This window comes from Anser cygnoides, chromosome 1 (assembly GCF_040182565.1).
Source record: "Anser cygnoides isolate HZ-2024a breed goose chromosome 1, Taihu_goose_T2T_genome, whole genome shotgun sequence".
NCBI classification, from domain to species: domain Eukaryota; kingdom Metazoa; phylum Chordata; class Aves; order Anseriformes; family Anatidae; genus Anser; species Anser cygnoides.
This window is the reverse complement of record NC_089873.1, coordinates 118,566,820-118,586,055: the sequence shown is the minus strand read 5'-3', so window position 1 is coordinate 118,586,055 and position 19,236 is coordinate 118,566,820. Positions and strand designations below refer to the sequence as shown.

At 41.7% G+C, this 19,236-nt stretch overlaps 1 gene segment (V, D, J or C); it reads left to right on the top strand.

Annotated features, from left to right (window-relative positions):
- The window catches only part of LOC106036098 (T cell receptor beta variable 2-like), a 34,906-nt gene that overhangs the window by 13,588 nt on the left and 2,082 nt on the right, over nt 1-19,236 (top strand). The window contains 4 exon segments of the V gene segment in view: nt 10,468-10,551; nt 10,964-11,013; nt 15,542-15,886; nt 17,046-17,081. Of these exon segments, the coding sequence occupies nt 10,544-10,551; nt 10,964-11,013; nt 15,542-15,886; nt 17,046-17,081 (439 nt within the window).

The following is a 19,236-nucleotide window of genomic DNA, read 5'->3' as shown; positions in this document are numbered from 1 at the left end:
ATTTCCTTCAGACATATATGTATGTATATATAATATACACATCTACCTCAGTTCTCAAGCCAGTAGTCCACATTCCTCTCCTCCAACATCTGGGCAAAATAACCTGGACATCTCAACATTATTCTACATCGTATATTGTATGTTCTTCCCATTAATTCAATATAAGGTTGCTCTCCACTTGGAAAAATTACAGCTTATCAAAACAAGCATGAAGTGTTCACAGGCATTTTTAAGATCTCCTGTTTGAAAACTTATTTTTATTTCTCTCTGATGGACAGAAGTTAATCAGACATCAACATTCTTGCATTTGTACCAGAACCATTTAACTAGAAATATTCAGCCCTGATACCAAAAAAATCTTGGTTCTAAAGGCTGTGTAGATTTCTGCTTTGACTGAAAGTAAAATACTCATAAATATTGTCACAACACAGGGGCTGGGTAGGTAATTTTTTTTTTTTTTTAAAGCCTGCGATATTTGGTGACTGTCAACTTAATTTTTGTCATTGGTTCAAGAGTCCTTGAATCACTAGAACTTAATGTTTTCACTAGAATAAAGTTTACACTCCACAAGTGCTTTGTGCATTTCACTGTGTAACTATGGAGAAGGCAAAGAGAGTCTCCTAGAAAAGAGAATAGTTCTTCTTTTTTAGTTATTTGCTTTCACTGCACTTACCTGTTATGCTTTGTGTAAGAAAAGTTGTCACCAGAACATGCAGGAACATCCAAGATACTTTCTTAGGACAAAGGTGGTACTGGGTACATGGTGTGAATTACTCTAAGGGAAATTTGTTCTGTAAACAGTTTCTACCTCCCCAAAACAATTTTCAAATAAACTGCAGCTGCAGGTCTATTGCCAACAATTAAGAAATAAAATAAAATCAACAAATAAAACCCACACACTTTCTCTGTTGCTTTAATAGAGCCACGTTCCTAGAGCCAACAGCTCAGGCCAATACGAGCTCCTCTGGGTTCAGTGACTCTGACATCACTGAGTTAATTAACACCTTTGATTGATCCTGAAATTTGTTCTGTGACTATAAAAAATTTATGATGTTGAACACACTTATAAGCAACCATTCAAGTTGCATTTTGTAGTTCAGGAAAATAATCCAGGATGCGATTCAGGTAGTTCCCATTGCTCAGACGACCACGTATCATTGAGTTCACCCTCTGGGTTCTCAAGCCCTCCAAGAGGTGCCCAGCACTGAGCTTTGCCAGTTCAGTTGCAAATTAACGCCATGTTCTTGGCAAGGGCCATGAAGTGTTACAATGACCTCAGTTAACCTCAGTTTCTTTTTCTCCTCTCACCCTGGCATTCTGAGCTTTCATTTTCAGACCCGCCATTTCCTATGCTTCTATGCCCAATGGGGAAATGCAATTGCTGCCAATTAGTGTCATTTATCTCTGACGCTCACAGTTTTGCTGCAAAGATTTTTGAAGTTTTTCTGTCTTCTGAACTTCATCTGTTCTACAACCTTCTTCCTCCTCTCACCTGTTAGAAACTGGATCTAGTGTATGGTAGGGTCACAATTCAGGAAGATGATGCACTGTCTAGTAAGAGGTCTGACAGAAAAAGTTACCTACTGTATCTGTGTGGAATTGTATATATAAATCACTAATATCATCATGTCTTGAAAAAAGGTGGTTTCTACAATACATGAATTAAAAACCGCCAAGAGGAGAGGACTTACTCCAGGAAACCAACTGGCAGCCTTCATAAACCCTGTGCCTGTTGCTGGCAACAGTTGGCAATAAATATAAGCATCTAAAGGGCAGGATTTTCCCAGCTCTCACTGTACCGAACTGGAAAGTAGTTTAGGAGATTGGAAATTCTCTGGAGCTAAGTGTGTTGCACTTCCTCCTAGACAAGACATCGAACAAAAATTAAAGACATTCTATTGACTAGACCTTTAGCACAAAGCAGTCTCTCGAGCCTGAAATAGTTTCCCTTCTGCTTCCTAGGAAAGTCCCTCAGAATTTCCCTTTCTCCCTATACCCTGTGACCAGCCTTTATCCGCTATATGAATTTGAAAGTTAAAAGCGAGGGATTTTTCCTCTTTCCTTCTTTGGACTGATGACATTTACTGAGGGGGTTTTATAATCCTGCCTTGGTGTGAAAGATAATTGCTGACTGAAGAAGGGAAAAAAAACTTTGTAAATATATAACACATTGAGCAAGACATAGCTAAGGCTATCACCACAAATACCTATGAAGTTATTACACTAAATGCTGACTGTTTAAAAAAAGGCTTTTTTTGCACTGTATAGTACTACTTTTGCACTACATTTTTTGCTTTACAGTATAGAAAGCTCAATATTGTTCTTACTTCAGCTTCAGGAATTTGGCTCTTGTCAAGTTATATCCTCTCTAAGTTTTACGGCCCTTCAGCCACACTCTGTCACAATGCCGTGCAGAGGAGGTGGAGAACAAAGATAAAAGGAATTGCATTCATGAGCTGTAAGAGACTTATCAGCTGGTAAGCGACGGAAGAAATTAAGGACTGATGAGACAAGTCGTAGGCTAGGCAGAGTGCTGAGGTCAGACTACACACCTGCATCAGTGGACAGCTTGAGGCGCAGGCAAAGCATGATCTCGCTTAAATCACCAAGAACCCCACTGCTCCAGAGGGCTGGTGACTGGCTGGGAAGCAGCTGCTGCTCCAACAGTGCCTGTCCCTCAGTTAGGAAAGGCAATGCCCTGCTTCTCCTGTCTGTTTGTAGGACGCTTGCCCTGCTCTGTCCTGCCCCTGATGTCCAGCAGCAGCAGCACTCTCCTCTGCCCGCTTTTCCAAGAAGCTTGCACCAGCTATGCGCATGTAGTGAAGCATCCCCATCCTTCTACAGGGGCTTACTTAGAAAGGATGAGTTCAAATAATTCTGAGTTTTTTCACTGCGGATGCAGAAAGGGAGCTCAGCCTGTTGAGTAATGGAGCTGCAAATTCTTTGCAGGAATTTAAACTTGGTGTTGATATTTCAGAGTAGGGACGTTTCTACAAGAAACAGCAACATTAGATGACCACTCCTTCAATGAGAAAATTCTTTCACATGGAAAGCCTCTAATCCAGGGTGCTCAAAGCCCTTTAAAAGCAAATCACAACTACAGTGGAAGGGAGAGACCATGAGGAAGACATCAAAGAGCAATGAGAAATACCTGTCAGGCACCCCCTCCCCCACAGTGTGCAAGAACCCCATATTTCAATCCATCTTGGGTCTTCTTCACTGTTTTATGAGGAGCTGTATGGAGGGATTCATATCATTTGGCACACTGCCTAAAGAAAAAAAGATCAAGTATTTGAGAGGAATGGTATTGAGATAACCTGATTTCACCCCCTTCTCTTCTTCCCCAACACAGCCTATAAGTGTTTCTCCTCAGCTTACGACCAGCAAAAACTTGAAAACATTAAGAGTTACTTTCATGGGTTTTGAGCTGTCAGGTCCTAAGCGGTGCTACTAATACAAAGTGGATCATCTCTTTCTTCAAAAATAAGTCTCATTTTCACAACCAGCTTCACATCATCCAGTCTGAAAATACTAGTATCAATCGGTGTTGTATTAATCCAATTAATATTTTTATTGACATCAGTTATCTTATTCGTATCTTCACGACTTCTCACATAAGTGAATCTAAGCATCACTTTAGCTGTTTGGTCATTGAACAGTGATCCAGAATCAGGCAATGTCACTGATATAAGGGTCAGTTTGAGCAGATGACAAAAAAAAAAATCACACAGTCAAGAATGAAGAATTAAGATCCTTGTTCCGTGTTAATATTATACTCCACAATACCTCTATCTTCCAAGTAAATTAAAAAAAAAAAAGGTAAAATAAGATATCAGCCAGAGAGTACTAGAACAAGATATTTGGACAGGAACTGCCTTCAAAACAAGAAAAAAATACACAACATTTAGTCAGCTGAAGGAACCTTCACCTCTTTGTGCATCACCACTTCTGATGTAGCTCTTTAAAGCTAAGGTTTTCAAAAACACAAAGTAAACAAAAAACCACACACCTCAGCCTCTCTTGTGTAACTGCAATCTCTTGGAAGAACAGTTCTTTACTCTTCCTAAGAAGACTTTATTCATCAAAAGAGAAAATCATTTTGTTGGAACTGTTAAATAAAGTGCAGTGGAAACTCACAGAAGAGCAAAAAGGAATTGAGAGAATGAGGAACGTGGGGGGGAGCCGTCAGAAAGACATTACAAAAAGGAACAATAACTTTTTGGTTTCTCTTCAGAAGTTTCATAAAAGGGCATAAGACCACCACACATCACCAGTCACAGGGAGTAAGTCTCACCAAGCGAGCACAATGCCAAGCAAAGGGTGGGACACACCACATGCTGCTTAGGCTGTGCTTCCTGACCTTTCACACAGACAGATTCAAACCTGCAGCATTCAGAAACCCAGCAGGGCTTACAGTGTGCAAAATGGGGACCAGCAGGGCTGGGAACACTTCTTCAGGGGTTGAAGCGCAGAAATGGCTCCCCCTAAGTCAAGAGCCTTTACCCAAAGACAAATGAAAGGTGCTGCCTTGCCGTTCAGCAGAGCACTGGTGTTCTCTTGCAAAACTCATTGCTAAATCTAGCACAAAAGTTATGTTACATAAAGGACAAAACAGGTTTTAAGAGAACAGGATGCAAGCCTACTACTAAACGTCACCGACAGTTGCCTTGCAAAACTACCTACAGGACCACACAGCCAGTGACACAAAATGCCTCATAGATCCCTGTACAGACATCCTCCTGGTCCCTGGGTCGATCTTCACCCCAGGGAAGCAAGCAGATGGCAGACACAAAATTCCTCACAAATGAGTGCTGGAAATATGGATTACATGGATCTTAATTCCCTGAGAATTCAGTCAGGCCAAACATAACCCAAAACTACCCAACAACCGCAAGGCTGTAGCATCATTTGATCAGGGTTGATATCTACTTACTTGCATACCAGGAGCGTGCTTCCTTCCTTCTGAAACTTGAAATGAAACATGCCACATTTAACATCAGTCCCACTGGGTCACCTGAACCCTTCCCATTTTGCAAAGCCACGAATAACTTTAGTTTGAGAGCTATTAGAAACGTTATTCTGAAATTAAAACTAAAGTCTAGAAATTGGAATACTCAGACAAAGTGTGCTAACTTGTTAGTGATCCTTTTTTGGCCAGACACATGCAGAGTTTTGCTATTTTCCTCCAAAATTTTGGTAAGGTGTTTGGAAGTTTCAATCCTGCATACTTAGATCAGATGTAAACTTTACCTCCTGTTTCCCCCCACATTTTATTTTATATACACGGACATATATATAACGTATTTAAATATATACCAGAACTATTTATGCAGTCAGGAGAATAGATGGAAGCTCCCACTGTAAGTCTGTATGGGGTACAGCTCTCTACTTGGAATGAATCACACACAGTCACTCCTTTATTCTTTAACCCTGAGAAGGAATAACATTTCAGAGTTCATAATACAATTGACAACAATCTTCCAGTCCCCAGAGCCTGGCTGTTGATCACGATAAGCATTAAACAGGCAGTGGGAAATTCCAGCAGCACAGGAAAACGTAGGCAAACCCAAAGCCAGCTCTCCACCCACCACGTGCCACCTCTGCAAATAGGTGGTGTGACTGGGGCACAGGCAGGGAAAAGAAAGGAAGCACGGACAGAGTACATGGTGCTTTGGTGAGAAGCAGATAAGGACAAGTTTGGATAGTTTTAACAGCTATAAACCTTACTAAAGCAAACAAACTTTAAAACCAGGCCAGCCTTCAGCCTCACAAGCGCACAAAGTTTCCTACGGTGCACCTGAAGATCAAGATCTTCCTCCAGAACTTGGCTGCCACCACAGCATGTTTTGTAGCGTGAAGGTCGGGACATTCCCCCAGGTAGCAAAGGCCACTTTTTCCCCCACTGCCTTGAGCAGAGAGGGTGAATTACACAACCGTTCAGCTACATAAACACTACTTGCCATTGTTCACAAATCCCTAGAAAATTACTTGTAAATCAAGGTAATTTACTTCAACAGCTAACACCTTAAAGTAGAAAGCTGTGGTCATATTTTGATACACACTAGCATGTCCCTCACTGATATCCCTGAACTCTTTCCTTAGACTAATTATAAGACAGCTGTCTAAACGATGCCTCATTTTGTTTATAGGTTTCTTTCAGATAAGATCAGAAATAATCACGCAGTTTCAGTACAGGCTGTTGCATCACAAGAACTTTATTGAAGAAGACAGATCATAATTTCTGCTCGTAAATTCGCTCATCAGCTTTCTACTAGCAAAGGTAAAAGGACCGCACGGTTACACAGACAGAACGTTTAAAGAAGTGACAGAAGATTGCCTGGGTGTGCATGAGGAACAGTAAAGCGACATTTCTCAGCTCAGGGTGCTCTCAGGATTTCTCAAAGACAGGGAGAAAGGTGTTCTCCCCCCCCCCCCCCCCCCCAAGCACAAGTAGCAGCAGCCAGTTAGCATAAGTTTATTTTTGAAAGTCAAAGGCACATGGGATAAAAACCAGAAGAAACCATCAGTGACTAAGCTGCAGAACTTTGCCAGGTGAATAAGGAGCTGTTTCCTTCTTGGCAGTGGCTTTCATTCATCTGCTAAATGCTTTTGCCCAACCATTCCAGAACCGCTGGCGTCTCCTCCAGCTGGCGCCTGCCCCAGCCTGTACCACCATTTATTCTGTGCCCAGCAGAATTACCTGTGCTACTCAGCCAGCGCTGGAAGTTGGCGAACCAAGTGGAAAAGATGCCAAACAGGTCGGTCCCTTTAACATAACATGCAGATGTTGCATCCACGTAGCCCACAGCAGCTTTAAAATCGGTGTCATACCCAGCAAGCACCGCACAGAGGTAGCCCCTCGGTGTCAAAAGGGTTCCAGCATCTTCCTCCTCTTCCTCCCTGCCCCAGCCAGCCCTCCCTCCCAGAGTAGCTTCTCACAGTCAGTTCCCAGGTCAAACATCCTTTCTGCTCTAGATCCCAAACCGGCCACTCTCTGCAGCAAGGGCTTTCATAGCTGAAACCAGCTGTTTTTTTCCGGTAGCATAGCCTGACTGCTCAGCTACCAGAGCTGCTGCCCCATGGTACGATCACAGCTGGGTCACACTCCAGCTGTGTCACTCATCGCTGCTGCTCTCTGATGAAACAGCTGCCCACAGAACTCACAGAAAGGCTTAAGGCAGTAGAGAAAGAGAAAGCCATTTGCACACAGCACAGGCCCTTGACTCATGCGCAGCTTTCCTACACAAGGCATTTTCCCCTCCTGCTCTCCCAGCTGTCGTGACCAGCAGAGGTGTTCGCAGAGGAGCATCCCTAGCACACTGCAGCAACGCTACTTCCAGGGTCAACAGAGCACTCCTGGAAAATATCATTTTCTTAACTTATTTTACATGGAGAATTTAAATGTTACTTTTTCCCCCCTGCAGCACTGAGTATCCTTCCCCTCCTCCCGGTGAACAGAAACAGCTTAAATCAGTTTTCTTCGTGACAAAGCCCTGCTAGTCTGTGGGCACGTGGAACGCTTTGTTTTCCTACTTGGTTAATTTCATTTTATTGCAGGCTGAGTGAACATGTTCAGTAAACGGCCTCACACCCATCTAACGTTTACGTCACGACAAAGATATTGCCAAGAATTTCCAAGTTTTGCAATTTAATCATATGCTTTAATCACTTCACATGCCTTAGTTACTTCAGGCAAGTTAGCATGTTAAAAAAAAAAAAAGAGGTATTCATTCTTCTGGAAATGATTTTTCATTGAGAAGTCTTACTCAGTTAACTGTTTTAGCCCCTCAAAAAAAAAAAAAACATGCCTAAACAATTCCTTTGTCAGATTAAAATGAATAGTAAATGGATTGACTTAAATCAAATGAGGGTATAAGAAACTAATGTATAATGTTTGTTTTATGACTTTTTTTCAAATTTAAGCCTGCACTTAAGAACAAATGGATATGAAAGAGCAAACAAACTAATCACTTTAGATGCTGCTTCATGCGGTAACTGAAACACCTTACACCAGCTGAACTGCACTGACTGGATCTCCTCTTTAGCATACCAAGAACAATCCTGGTGAAGGTTCAGCATAGACATTACCATTTCAAGCAGTGTCAGCTCAATCCAGAAAGAAATATTATTTCAAATAAACAGCAGTATATTGAGATAAATTAAGGGCCAGGTGCTCCAGCAGGAACAGTCTAAAACATTCCCATAGTTAGAGACAAGGAACAAGATACATAGAACAAGACCTTCCTTGCTCCTTCTTTATGCACAAGCCTAAACTTCAATAGGGAAGTAACAAAAGCACGTGGGTGAAAAGAAAGATCAACATTCACATGCAAGTCCAATGTAGTTTGGTATTTCAGGTCTGATCCCACTTCTCTTTCAACCAAGGCTTTTAAAGTACAGACATTTGTGAGAAGCAGAAACCCCACAGGGACTCTGTGTGAGTAAACCAGCCAAAGCCAGTGATGCAAAACAAGCTGGCTTGGCTGGAACAACAGCCTTCACTTGGCTCTTGAGTCAGAATGAAAACTGTTAGAAAAGGACTAACTTAAAAAAAAAAAACCTACATCACTTCCAGGGGGCTCTGACTTTAGGGTCATTCCTGTCTGCTGCTACCATACCTTTACACAGACCTCCTAGCTGGCCACATCTACTAACTTTTGAGTTCTTTCTATATAAGAGAGATCATAAGGACACCTTGTTGCCAACTGAGAGCACAGGCACAGCTGCAGGACCACTGCAGAGCACAGCTGCATGCAAAGCATTGGCCACCCAGCTGTCCTCCTTCAGCCCAGCAAGAGACCTCGCTGCTGCAGAGCAGCAAGATGGCATGGAGCCACGGTCCCTCCAGGTTCACCTTGTTCTTGTCCCAGGGCCAGGATAAGTTTGCTGCTGGTGGTTTTGTAAAGCAGCCTTATGTAGAGCAGAACACCCATACAAAACTGAGAGTGAGGATACAGTCAGTGTATAAGTTTAATTTTCTAAAGGAAGGAAACACATGGAATAAGCTCACTTTGCATAAATGTATATCCTTGCTTGAAATAATAACCATTACAGTGGAGATGGAGGCAACCACAGGAGAAGGTCATCAAAAACATGCAAGACACATTTTTAATCCTTGAAAAAAGTCAAACAGGCAAGGGTTTCATGGTGCTTACACCTCTGAACAAAATCCTTCTCTGCACCAGTTGTGTCAGCCAGTACACATCACCTGCTTGCTCTTCTCAAACCACCATGGAGCAGTGCACCAGCAGCCTTGTGCCAGCTCTCAAACATCAGTCGTGCACGCTGAGCTCAACTCTAAGCTAACCTCCACCACAACAAGAGCTGTATTGACCTGCCTGGGAGGTGCCTTGAGCTTTCCAATGCACAAGACATCCCTCAGGATGTCACAGACCAAGCTCAACACTTCACAGTTCAGGATGTAGGGCCAGGGCAGTAATCCCAGCAGATGCCCATCTTCAGCTCTCTACAAGAAGGTGCCAGATGGCTTGCACCAAGTATCAGGAAATGGCTGGTAAATGAAGCATAACCAGGGCTTTGTCATGAGGAGTGAGAGAAAAGCACAGAAATTCAGCTCTTGAGAATAGATTTTAGAGCATGAGCACACAAGTTTCAGCCCTTGTGGGACTAGTGGGGTTGCATTTTGGATCTTGCTTACCCCAAGAAGCACCATTTCATAGAGTCACACAATGGTTTGGGTTGGAAGGGACTTTGCAGATCATCTAACTCCAACCCTCCTGCCTTGGGTATGGACACCTTCCACTAGAAGATTCACTAGATTTCACCAGAATTAACAGGCACAAGAACAGCTCTGCGAGGGAAATGTGACAGGGCTGACTCAGGGGAAAGAGAAGAGGACCTTGGCCAAGCCACTACTTTCACCGTATTATCTCTGGAGCACACTGGGGAGGAAAACATCAATAAGATATTTGTATTCCTTAAGCTACAAGGTGCTGAGAAGATGGGGAGAGGAAGCCAAAAATGACACTCCTTTTCTTCCTTGCCCCTTTTTTTTTTTTTCTCCCCCTCTTTGAGAAAGTACCTGATTTAACAGCCTCCTCAAAGAAGAAGCTCCTTTAATCAATATTTCCCCTACAGGCTTATCGGGTACGACTGCGTTTTATTGGTAGATATGCTGCTTGGGCCATATTTGATAGAGTCTGAGGTACAGCGTTTACTGCTCTTGATCATTATGATACCTACTAGGTTTCACCATCTTCTTTGATCTCCCCGGCTATAGAACAAGAATCCTATACAGTGGGCTGAAAGCCCAGGGCAGGTCACTGCATGGTTTATGACTCATATCCATCCTACATGCAAAAATAAATTCCTGGTATTGTATACACATAGTGAAAGAAGAAAGAATGAACCACAGAAAACCAAGCACTACTGAATATCCTATTCCCTTCTAGAGAAATGCTTATGGCAACAAAAGTCACAGCACGTTTCACTCTTTTGCTTTTGTAGAGTCTAAAGGAGCAGCTGGAGAGCCTGGTGAAGTCAGTGACGTGGAAGGGTTCCTAAGAGGTGGGAAGCCACAAAAATGAAATGGTAAGCTATGTTTTTTCTCATATTGCAAAGCAGCTGAAGTTTGTGGGCAGAGCGAATTTTGCCTGATTACCAATAGAGAATAATCTCAGGAGTAAACTATGGCTATGCATATGCAGCTAACTTTGTCCACATGAGAAAGTGAGAGGGTACTGCGGTTCTTGTGCTTATGACTGAAGCCCCATCCCATTATGACCACTGAGAAAGCTCAGATCTGCAGGCAGGATTTACAACACACCAAAACAAGACAACAAAGCAAGACAGCGATTTTAAGCCATCCAGTTCTGCATCCAAATTTTCTTCACAGCTGAGGAATTTGTGAAACAGCATAAATTATGCTAAAGAAAAGGTCATTGATCTCTTCTCTAGCATTCCAACAAAGTTTTCAGCATTTCTATTTCTCTCATTTTATTAGGGAGACTCTCTGGACGGTTTCCTGCTTGCTGTTTGCATCTCTACCCAGAGGTAAATATACTATAATACATGTCTAACAGTTGTGGAAATATTTACACATAAATACTCAAACTGCATTTATGATAATGATCCACTGGGAATCTTTGAGCAGAACAAGTATGTGCCACGTTTTACTTTGGATTTATTTCATCACAGTGCAAGGTTTACGAGCGCAGGCAATAACTTTGAGATACAGTTTATCTGAAATAGGTGTTTATGAGGTTTATGAGTTTCAGGCTTACAAATCTCCACCTATAAAGTTCATCCTGACCACAATCTTAGAGTACTCCACCATTTCTGTAATATTAAAGATGGCTTGAAATCTCATTCTTCATAATCCCAGCTGCCTTGTATTATTTTTATTCCTTATTTAAACTCATAAATGGCTTTCTACAGGGATAGCAGGGCAAGTAAAAGGACTGGAGCCCACCAACCCTCTCTCCCCTTGAATCTTTGCACACGTACTGCGAAGTTCTAGCACAGTTGGGCTTCTGACGTTATATATCATGACCATCCCTATTAAAGAGATAAGTTAGTACATGCTGGTAAGGGAGTTTTCCACAAGCTGCAGGGGCAACTCCCTGTAATTTCTGTATTTGAAGCTTAAGTTTAGCAACATTAAGACCTCTGTGAGGGGTCAAGACTCCTCCATTTGTTCAGAAATGCCCCACTTTTACCAGATGCTGTAGTAGCCCAGAAGGTTATGCGTCATCTAGAAGTGGTCTCTCCCTCTCTTATAGGAGCACAGTTAGCATTTTTAGGGAAAACTTCCATATGTTTCTGCAGAGCTGTGTGAAAAGTCTGTTGCAACTCAAGATGCTCTTTTGGTAGATGAGAGCACCTGTAAACACTCTGAGCCATTGAAGTGCTTACCCTTTGACTCATTTTTCCCCTTTAAATAAGGAAGTTTAAATTCAGTATTTCTGAGCAAGCAACTAGGATTCCAAACAGTCCCCTACCCCTCTTCAAATACTTTAGCACATAGGTGAGACGCTATCCTGTGAGGAATCATACAAGATTACCTTGCCAGGGTAACACATTTCAGTTTGAACTCATGAGTACTCACTCAACAAAACACAAGATTTTTTCCCACTGCCACACTTCTAACACCAGAACATTTTTCTGCTTATTCCTTTACTTCTGTAACTTTCTTTGTTTAGCATCAAAACTTCACTAGTATTATCAGAGTGAACTTGGAGGTGGGTAGGGAAGAGAGAGAGAGAGAGATTCAAGAGCCTTCCTTTCCCAGGCCCTTTTCCATACGGCATAAATTTTGGACCTCCTCCTGGCATCTCATATTCCTCTGGTGCAACCAATACACAACTGAGAAAACAGAGATGGTTGCCACAGATCACCTTCAGGAGGGGGAGGAGAGACCAACAGAAAAGCCATGTCTTTAGGAGTTTCCCTGCACCACACTTTGACTACTGAAGCAGCAGTGTTTATTCATCATGGAGATCATATGAATTGGCCAAGTTACCACTCTTAATTTCACCTTGATAATCTTGAACCTTGTGCCAGCATTTAAACTCCAAGTTGCTTTTAAAAGAACAAAACTGTGAAATAAAACCTAGTCTCACCTTATGTTTGAGTCCCACATCTGCAAGTGCAAGCTGTGTGCCAACACACGTTTTTGCCAGCACAGAGATCTGCACAAGGCCACACACACCGAGCTTTCCAGGTAGATGGATGAGTGCTGCTCACCCTGCTCCACACATCCCAGTAGCAGACCACCACCATTCCTGGGGCTCACTGAATGACTGCTTCTGTCTTCTGGTCAGGAAAATCTTCTTCCACACCTTCTGCTGTATCAAGGACTTTGGTAAGAAGCTTAACAAACATCACCTAGTCAGCCTTAACTTCAGCCTGCTTCTCAAAGCTGGCTTTCACACTCAGCTTGTGCTCAAAAGTCTTCCCATCTACAAAGGACCTCATGAGCCTGGAGGCTCTGTTAATTAACTCATTACAGCCAGATTTCAGTCACCTGTTCTCACCCCAGACAACTCCACCAGAGCCTCCTCTTAGGGCAGGGTGGGTTGGACCCCATGGGTGTTTACACACTCATCGCGAGTGTTAAGAAATGCGTATACCACCTTATGCAGGAAAGGAAGAGTTATGCTAGGCTTAGGTGTGCTGAACACTGGTGTCCTCAGTCTTCAGAAAAAGACTGAAGTGACAAAAAGAAAACTGATGCACTTCCAAAGCCGTTATCAAGTTTAGAACTGAACACAATCCAGAGATAGGACAGACACTATTTTCCCCTCTTTCCCTCATTAAACAAAAATTTGTCTGTTTTCCCAAATAGAGCAACAAGTTTTGCTGACTTTGGGATTATCTTTTCTTCACCTATGTGCAACTAAGTACACTGCTAGCACTCCTAATAGCATCCTGTGGACAGGATTCACCCCACCAGAAAGCCCCTCTGGAGGTTTTCTTTTTCCTGGGCTTACAAAACACCTGCAGCAGCTCCAGACACGCTCCTCCTCCCACTGTAGCCAACCACGGTCAGCAATAACCCTCTTTCAGACACGGTTTTGCCTTGGAGAGACCACCGAGCACAGCCTTGCTCAGCTGCCTGGGGCCCCAAGTGCTGAGGGATGGAGCTCAGGCTGCTCCCTCCCCTCCTTGCCCTTCCTCACCTGGTGGTGGCCCTCCAGGTGTGCTGGGTATAGCTAGTGCCAGGGTACAGCACTAATTGCTAATTGCACGGCTGAGGTGACCTCCTCAGGGCGTGCAGGGTCATACATCCTCTGGCAGCAAGCATGCAGTGCAGCGGGTGCTGGATTTGATTATAAGTAAAATAATAAGACAATTATTTGTATGTTACTGAAATTCTGGTCCCTGTGGTTTTTTTAGATAAAGGTTTAAACTGTAGGGCGAAAGTGGACTGGGATTTTCAGCTGAAAAATCTGCAAACCTAAGGAAAGCAGATGTTCGGTGAAAAAATTTTAATAGAAGACACTCACTTTGCACCGTGATTTAGTGATCCATATGATACTTTTCCTTCTGCTTTTATGTCTGTCTGGAAGGACGCAGTGTGAGAACAAACAAGCCTCAAGCCAGACACTGATAAATATGGAAACGTAGCCCTCAGCATGCAACCAGCTGAGCCCTGGCCGGTATCAGAGACCTCAAGAGGGAACTGGGGCTCTCTTTGGTCTTTAGCCCAATACATGCTCAGATCTGGCAGGCTTACAGGCCTACAACACTGGAATGGCTACGGTGCCACCAAGAACATTTTATTTCTATATTTAGTCTGATTAATTACCCCTGATGCTTCTCAGAACTTTGGCCATGAAAACAGATTGAGCTTTTTCACAGTGAGATGTAGCTTTTCTTTCTGGCACAATCCCAAACTCATGCTGCTTTTATTTTTGCTCCCTGTTGGGGACGAAAGTTTCCCATCCAAACTAATTCATCTGTGTTTTAATTTATAGCATCGTTTTGCAAAACAGGTTTGGTCAAAGCGTTAATTTCATTCTGTGCTGAAAATACCTAGCTGCCCATGCTTTAACTCTTGCTTTTATTCTTTAAAAACAAACAAACAAGCAAAAAAAAAAAAAAAAAAACAGCTAGAAATGCACAGAAACCTGGCCTCCTGCTCTGCCTGCCTGTTTGCTCACCAGCAGGATACGTTCACAGCGGTTCTTGCATTTGCTGGAATTGATTGGTAACGTTTCTGCCAGACACACGCGGGCCACATGTACAGAGTATATCCAGGGAGCAACAGTCCATCTCCTTGAGGCCTTGGAAAAGGAGCTGGAGGGAGAATGGCAGACCTTTTTGGGGTGCTGGGAGAATATCCCAAAGAGTACGAGAAGCCCAGAGACAAGTGTTAGGAGGAGCCTTGAGTGCACCCAGACAGAGTTGCAGAAAGGAGCCCCGTACTGTCAGACCATCTTCACGAGGTCAGGCTCCTTCAAGGACCCTGCACCTTATTTACGAGTCTGAAGCCATGACAGGCTTGGTGGCAAAGGGAGCTGTGGGAGATCAAACTCCTTCAGGACTTTTCTCTTGACAACAGCAACACCTTTTTCATGCTTCTCCTTTTTTTTTCCAGCCAGACTTCCTCCAAAACCAAAAGTTGTTCAATCACATCTGTCTGTCTTCACATCCCCACATCCCTTCCTCCCCTTTTGAACTGACTGCTTAATTTAAATTATCTGATTATTCAATATATACAATTATAATATATAAAATATATAAATTTATAATACAAAATATTATAAAATATTCATAGACTCTGAGGAGAAAAATCACCAGCTAAGGAGACAAGTTCGAGCAGCACCCATGCTGATGAAGTGGGTACAATTTGCATGCAGCAACATCTGTCCTGCTGGGCACTGAGCACACGTAGCCCTCAGTCCCTACACAGCACGTGCTGCCTCCTGCCCGGCTGGGGGCAGGGGGTCACCGGCAGAAGAAAAGGGAGGAAAAGGCTGGGAAGAGAGGCAATAGCAACGTGAGGAAGGAAAAGTATAGGAAAGTTGGTGTCCCTAGCTTTGCCGTGTGCTGAGAAAGTTGTCTGTTTTTATTCCAGGTCAACCAGACACAACGTGCCATGCGTTTGTTGGAGAAAGTGTCATTTTGCCTTGCGCCACCACCTCTCCCAGTGAACTGGATGTTTCCAATTTGATGCTCTACTGGCAGATAGAGTCTAACATAGTGCATTTTTTTCACAATGGGGAAGATAAGCCGACGTTCCAGAATACATATTACAGTGGCAGAACCAGTCTGTTTTTGGACCAGGTGAAGCACGGCAACTTTTCCCTTAAGCTCTCCAATGTCCAGCTACAGGATGCAGCTGTATATTCTTGCATCTCTAAGCAGACTGGGAATCATCCCACCCCAACACAGAAATCTAAAATCCAGCTCAGTGTATCGGGTAAGATTTTTGTTTAGTTCAGAGGGAAGGGGTTGAGGGAAGCATTTCTTGCAGACAAGCCATGCATAATGGCCATTGTTGGATGAGTTCAATTTTTAAAGCAAATCTTCATGCAGTTTCACTCTGTTCCTTGCTTTTGCTGGAAGAATATGATGGGAGAAGAAGAATAAACGTATCTTCGCTTCATCGCAGCATATCCACAGAATTAGTAGGACCCCTGAGGGCAAGCCACCTGGCTCTTCCCCCTCCCTTTCCAGGAGACATTAATGAGGTCTCCAGACTTTTAAGCATTTGGCTACTTGGGATGCTGTACTGTACTGGATCCACCTTGTTCCCAGGGGGATGGGAGAGTTTATTTCATTGTTTGTACTTGGGTCCATGAAGCAGGATTAGCTTCACCATTGGCAATTCAAAGTCCAGGCCAATACCCTTTCAGATGACAGGAAGCCAGTTGCTAATTACCTTTTGCCTTGTAGCTGTGGCAAGGCTGGACTCATGAAGAGAGAATATTTTTTTTCTTCCCTAGGAAAATGACCAAGACCATAACCCCCACTTGAATAATGCCAAACAGCTGAGCGAACATGTTTGAATTACTTACGAGTATGGCTAGTGGAATGCTCGGGTATTTGGTTTGACCAGTTGACTGACTGAAAAAAAAAATTAAAAAGGGGATAAAAGTCAAAAGAAATCATAGTTTGTTAAGGTTGTTTGTACAAATTGGCTGGAAATTTTCGTTATAGTCAATGACACACTTTTCATTCAGCTTAAAAGAGAAAAGATTTGTTTTTCAAGACGTTTACACCCTTTATATCTTTGTTTTAAATCACATAATTCTCAAGAGACAAATGCTTTTCAAATGTAAAGTGATATACTTTTGTTCAGCAAATCTAAAAGTGAAATGTTTTGCAGTTTTCAAAATTGATTTTTTTTCTTTTTAAAAAATGCAGAACAAAATTGTTTTCATCATCTCATTTTTGGAAGCAGTAAAGCATCGTTTCTTCTGATTTAATTTTGTAATCACACTTAAACTTTCAATTTATTTGTTAAATATATTCCTTCTAAGAAAAACTGCTAACCCTCAGATGAATTATTGACACTCTTTTCCTCAGGTTAAACAAATAACTTTGATTTTTGTGTTTTGTTTTGTTTTTTTCCCCAGATCGATCTAGCACTGGGGAGGAACATTCCGCTTCTGGTAAGGCAACAATCCTTAACGTGCTAAGTGTCTGAGTGATTACCTTTGATTAAATTAATTAATTTAAATTTATTAGTTTGAATTTGAATTTGGTAGATTGATAAACTGTGTTGAATAGAGAAAATCCAAGATGCTTCTAGCAAAATACAAACTTAGATCCAGCTGTTCAGACAGGGAAAAATTACCTTTACCACCAACACTGATCTAGACCACAGAAAGAGGAATACTGAAGTGCCAGTGGTCCCCAGTCTGTAAAGCCAGTCACCATTAAGAGCATCATAAAAATCAATAAAACACAAGTAACATGGAAGCCACTCCATGCTGGGAGATAAGACCTTTGTAAATTACCTTGGTACGAATGAACTACTAAATCAAGAGATTTGGGGGTATTTTTCAGTAAACAAAGTAATAAATATGCTAAAAATACAAGAATGATGACTCCACATAAGGTCCTTCAGGAAAATTTAAGTAGATCTCATCTGGCAGCAATTCTGAAATACAAGGCATATGCTAAAGTCTAGGTTTAATCATTACAGAGAAGTAACAATAGTAAGGTCATTTACAAACACTTCTTAAGTACATAAAATACAGAAGTGCTGTCCAGCCCTGACATGCCGTGGTCAAGAAAATCTCCCATAAAAAATCCTGTTTGTAAGTCAAATTATTCATAACAGCTCTACAAAATCTTAAATTGGTGTCATCAAACCTGTAACACTTTCTCATATAAAAATTAATGGCTGTAATTTGTGTTTTACTTAGCGTAGCTGAAAGACATAATCAATTACATGACAGTCATTATATTAAAGTTAATGTAGTATGTTCAGCCACAGTAAGATGTTGCAACAAGATTGGGTGGCAATAAACTCAAATAAAAACTAAGGAAGAGAACTGTTGAAGTGTTTCATCATTATCATGCAGAAAATTTCAGCTTTATACCTCATGGGCCATAAACAATTTAAAAAGTTACAGGAAATGTCTTTTTTAAACCTAATATAACTCCTCTTAGAGTTATATTAGGTCTATATTAGCTCTCCTGGCTTAGAGGTCTTCATAGAACATGAAGTTACATATAAGATGGTGCCGTATGCCTTCAGTGACACAACACTACATGAGAACATCGTAAAAGCAAATAGAACAGGAGACAGAATACCTCTAGCTGTTACCTTCCACAAGAAGTATGAAATTGTCAAGGGTCAAAAATTTTAATGAAACTTTTTCAAAACGAAATGCAAATAGGGTGAGCATAAAAATGCCTGTATTTAAAGGAGATAACTGTATATATATTTGGCTTGGTTGAAAGCTCTCTGACAACTTTTCCTCAATAGAAATATTTGCTCACCATGAAAATGTATTTCTATAAATAAAAAGATTAGGAGAAGGGAGAGTGTTTCAAATTTGCTATAGTAGGATAAACTGAATCACAAACCTTACATATCTGAAGGCTTTTCTACTGCTGGATTTTGGGGAGTGGCGGGTGTTGTGGATGGCAGAAAGAACAAAAGCCTGACTTTCAAAACATACGTTTTTGAAAAAAGAAAAAATATTTCCTGTTGTCAACATTATTTTTTAAAGCTTAAAAAAAAAAAAAAAATGCAGGCACAGCACCCAGGCTTATTTTTTTTATTATTATTTGTGGCAATTGCTTAAGAAAGGCAGGAAAATAATTTGTTCTATATTAGTTACTATTTTGGAAGGGACTTTGAAAAGTTAAAAGACCTGCTGAGAGTAAAAAAGGCTGCTGTATGCAGAAACAGTTCTCACGCTGTGCAGTCATTATAACCAGATCAGCAGATATTTAATTTTTTTTTATAAAACTGGAACAATTTTGATCTGTTTCACCTTTGCTCCATTTCTATTCATTTATTTGCTGGGTTGATTTTTTTCCTATTTATTTTAAAGAGCCCAATTTTACTGTCACTTTACCATCACCATGTCTTGGGAGACTCCCTCTGGGCTAATAGAAACCTTGTTTTAAGTTTATTTCTGGGACAAACGGAAGTGCATAGGCCTGGCAGAGGCCACAAGACACCAGGAGACTTGCCATCACCTCACATTTACTTCAAAGCATTACTGAGGACTCCCGACATTAACTTGTTCTTTACACGTTAATACATCATACTCCTTCTAGAGAGAGGAGGAGGAAAAACTCACACTG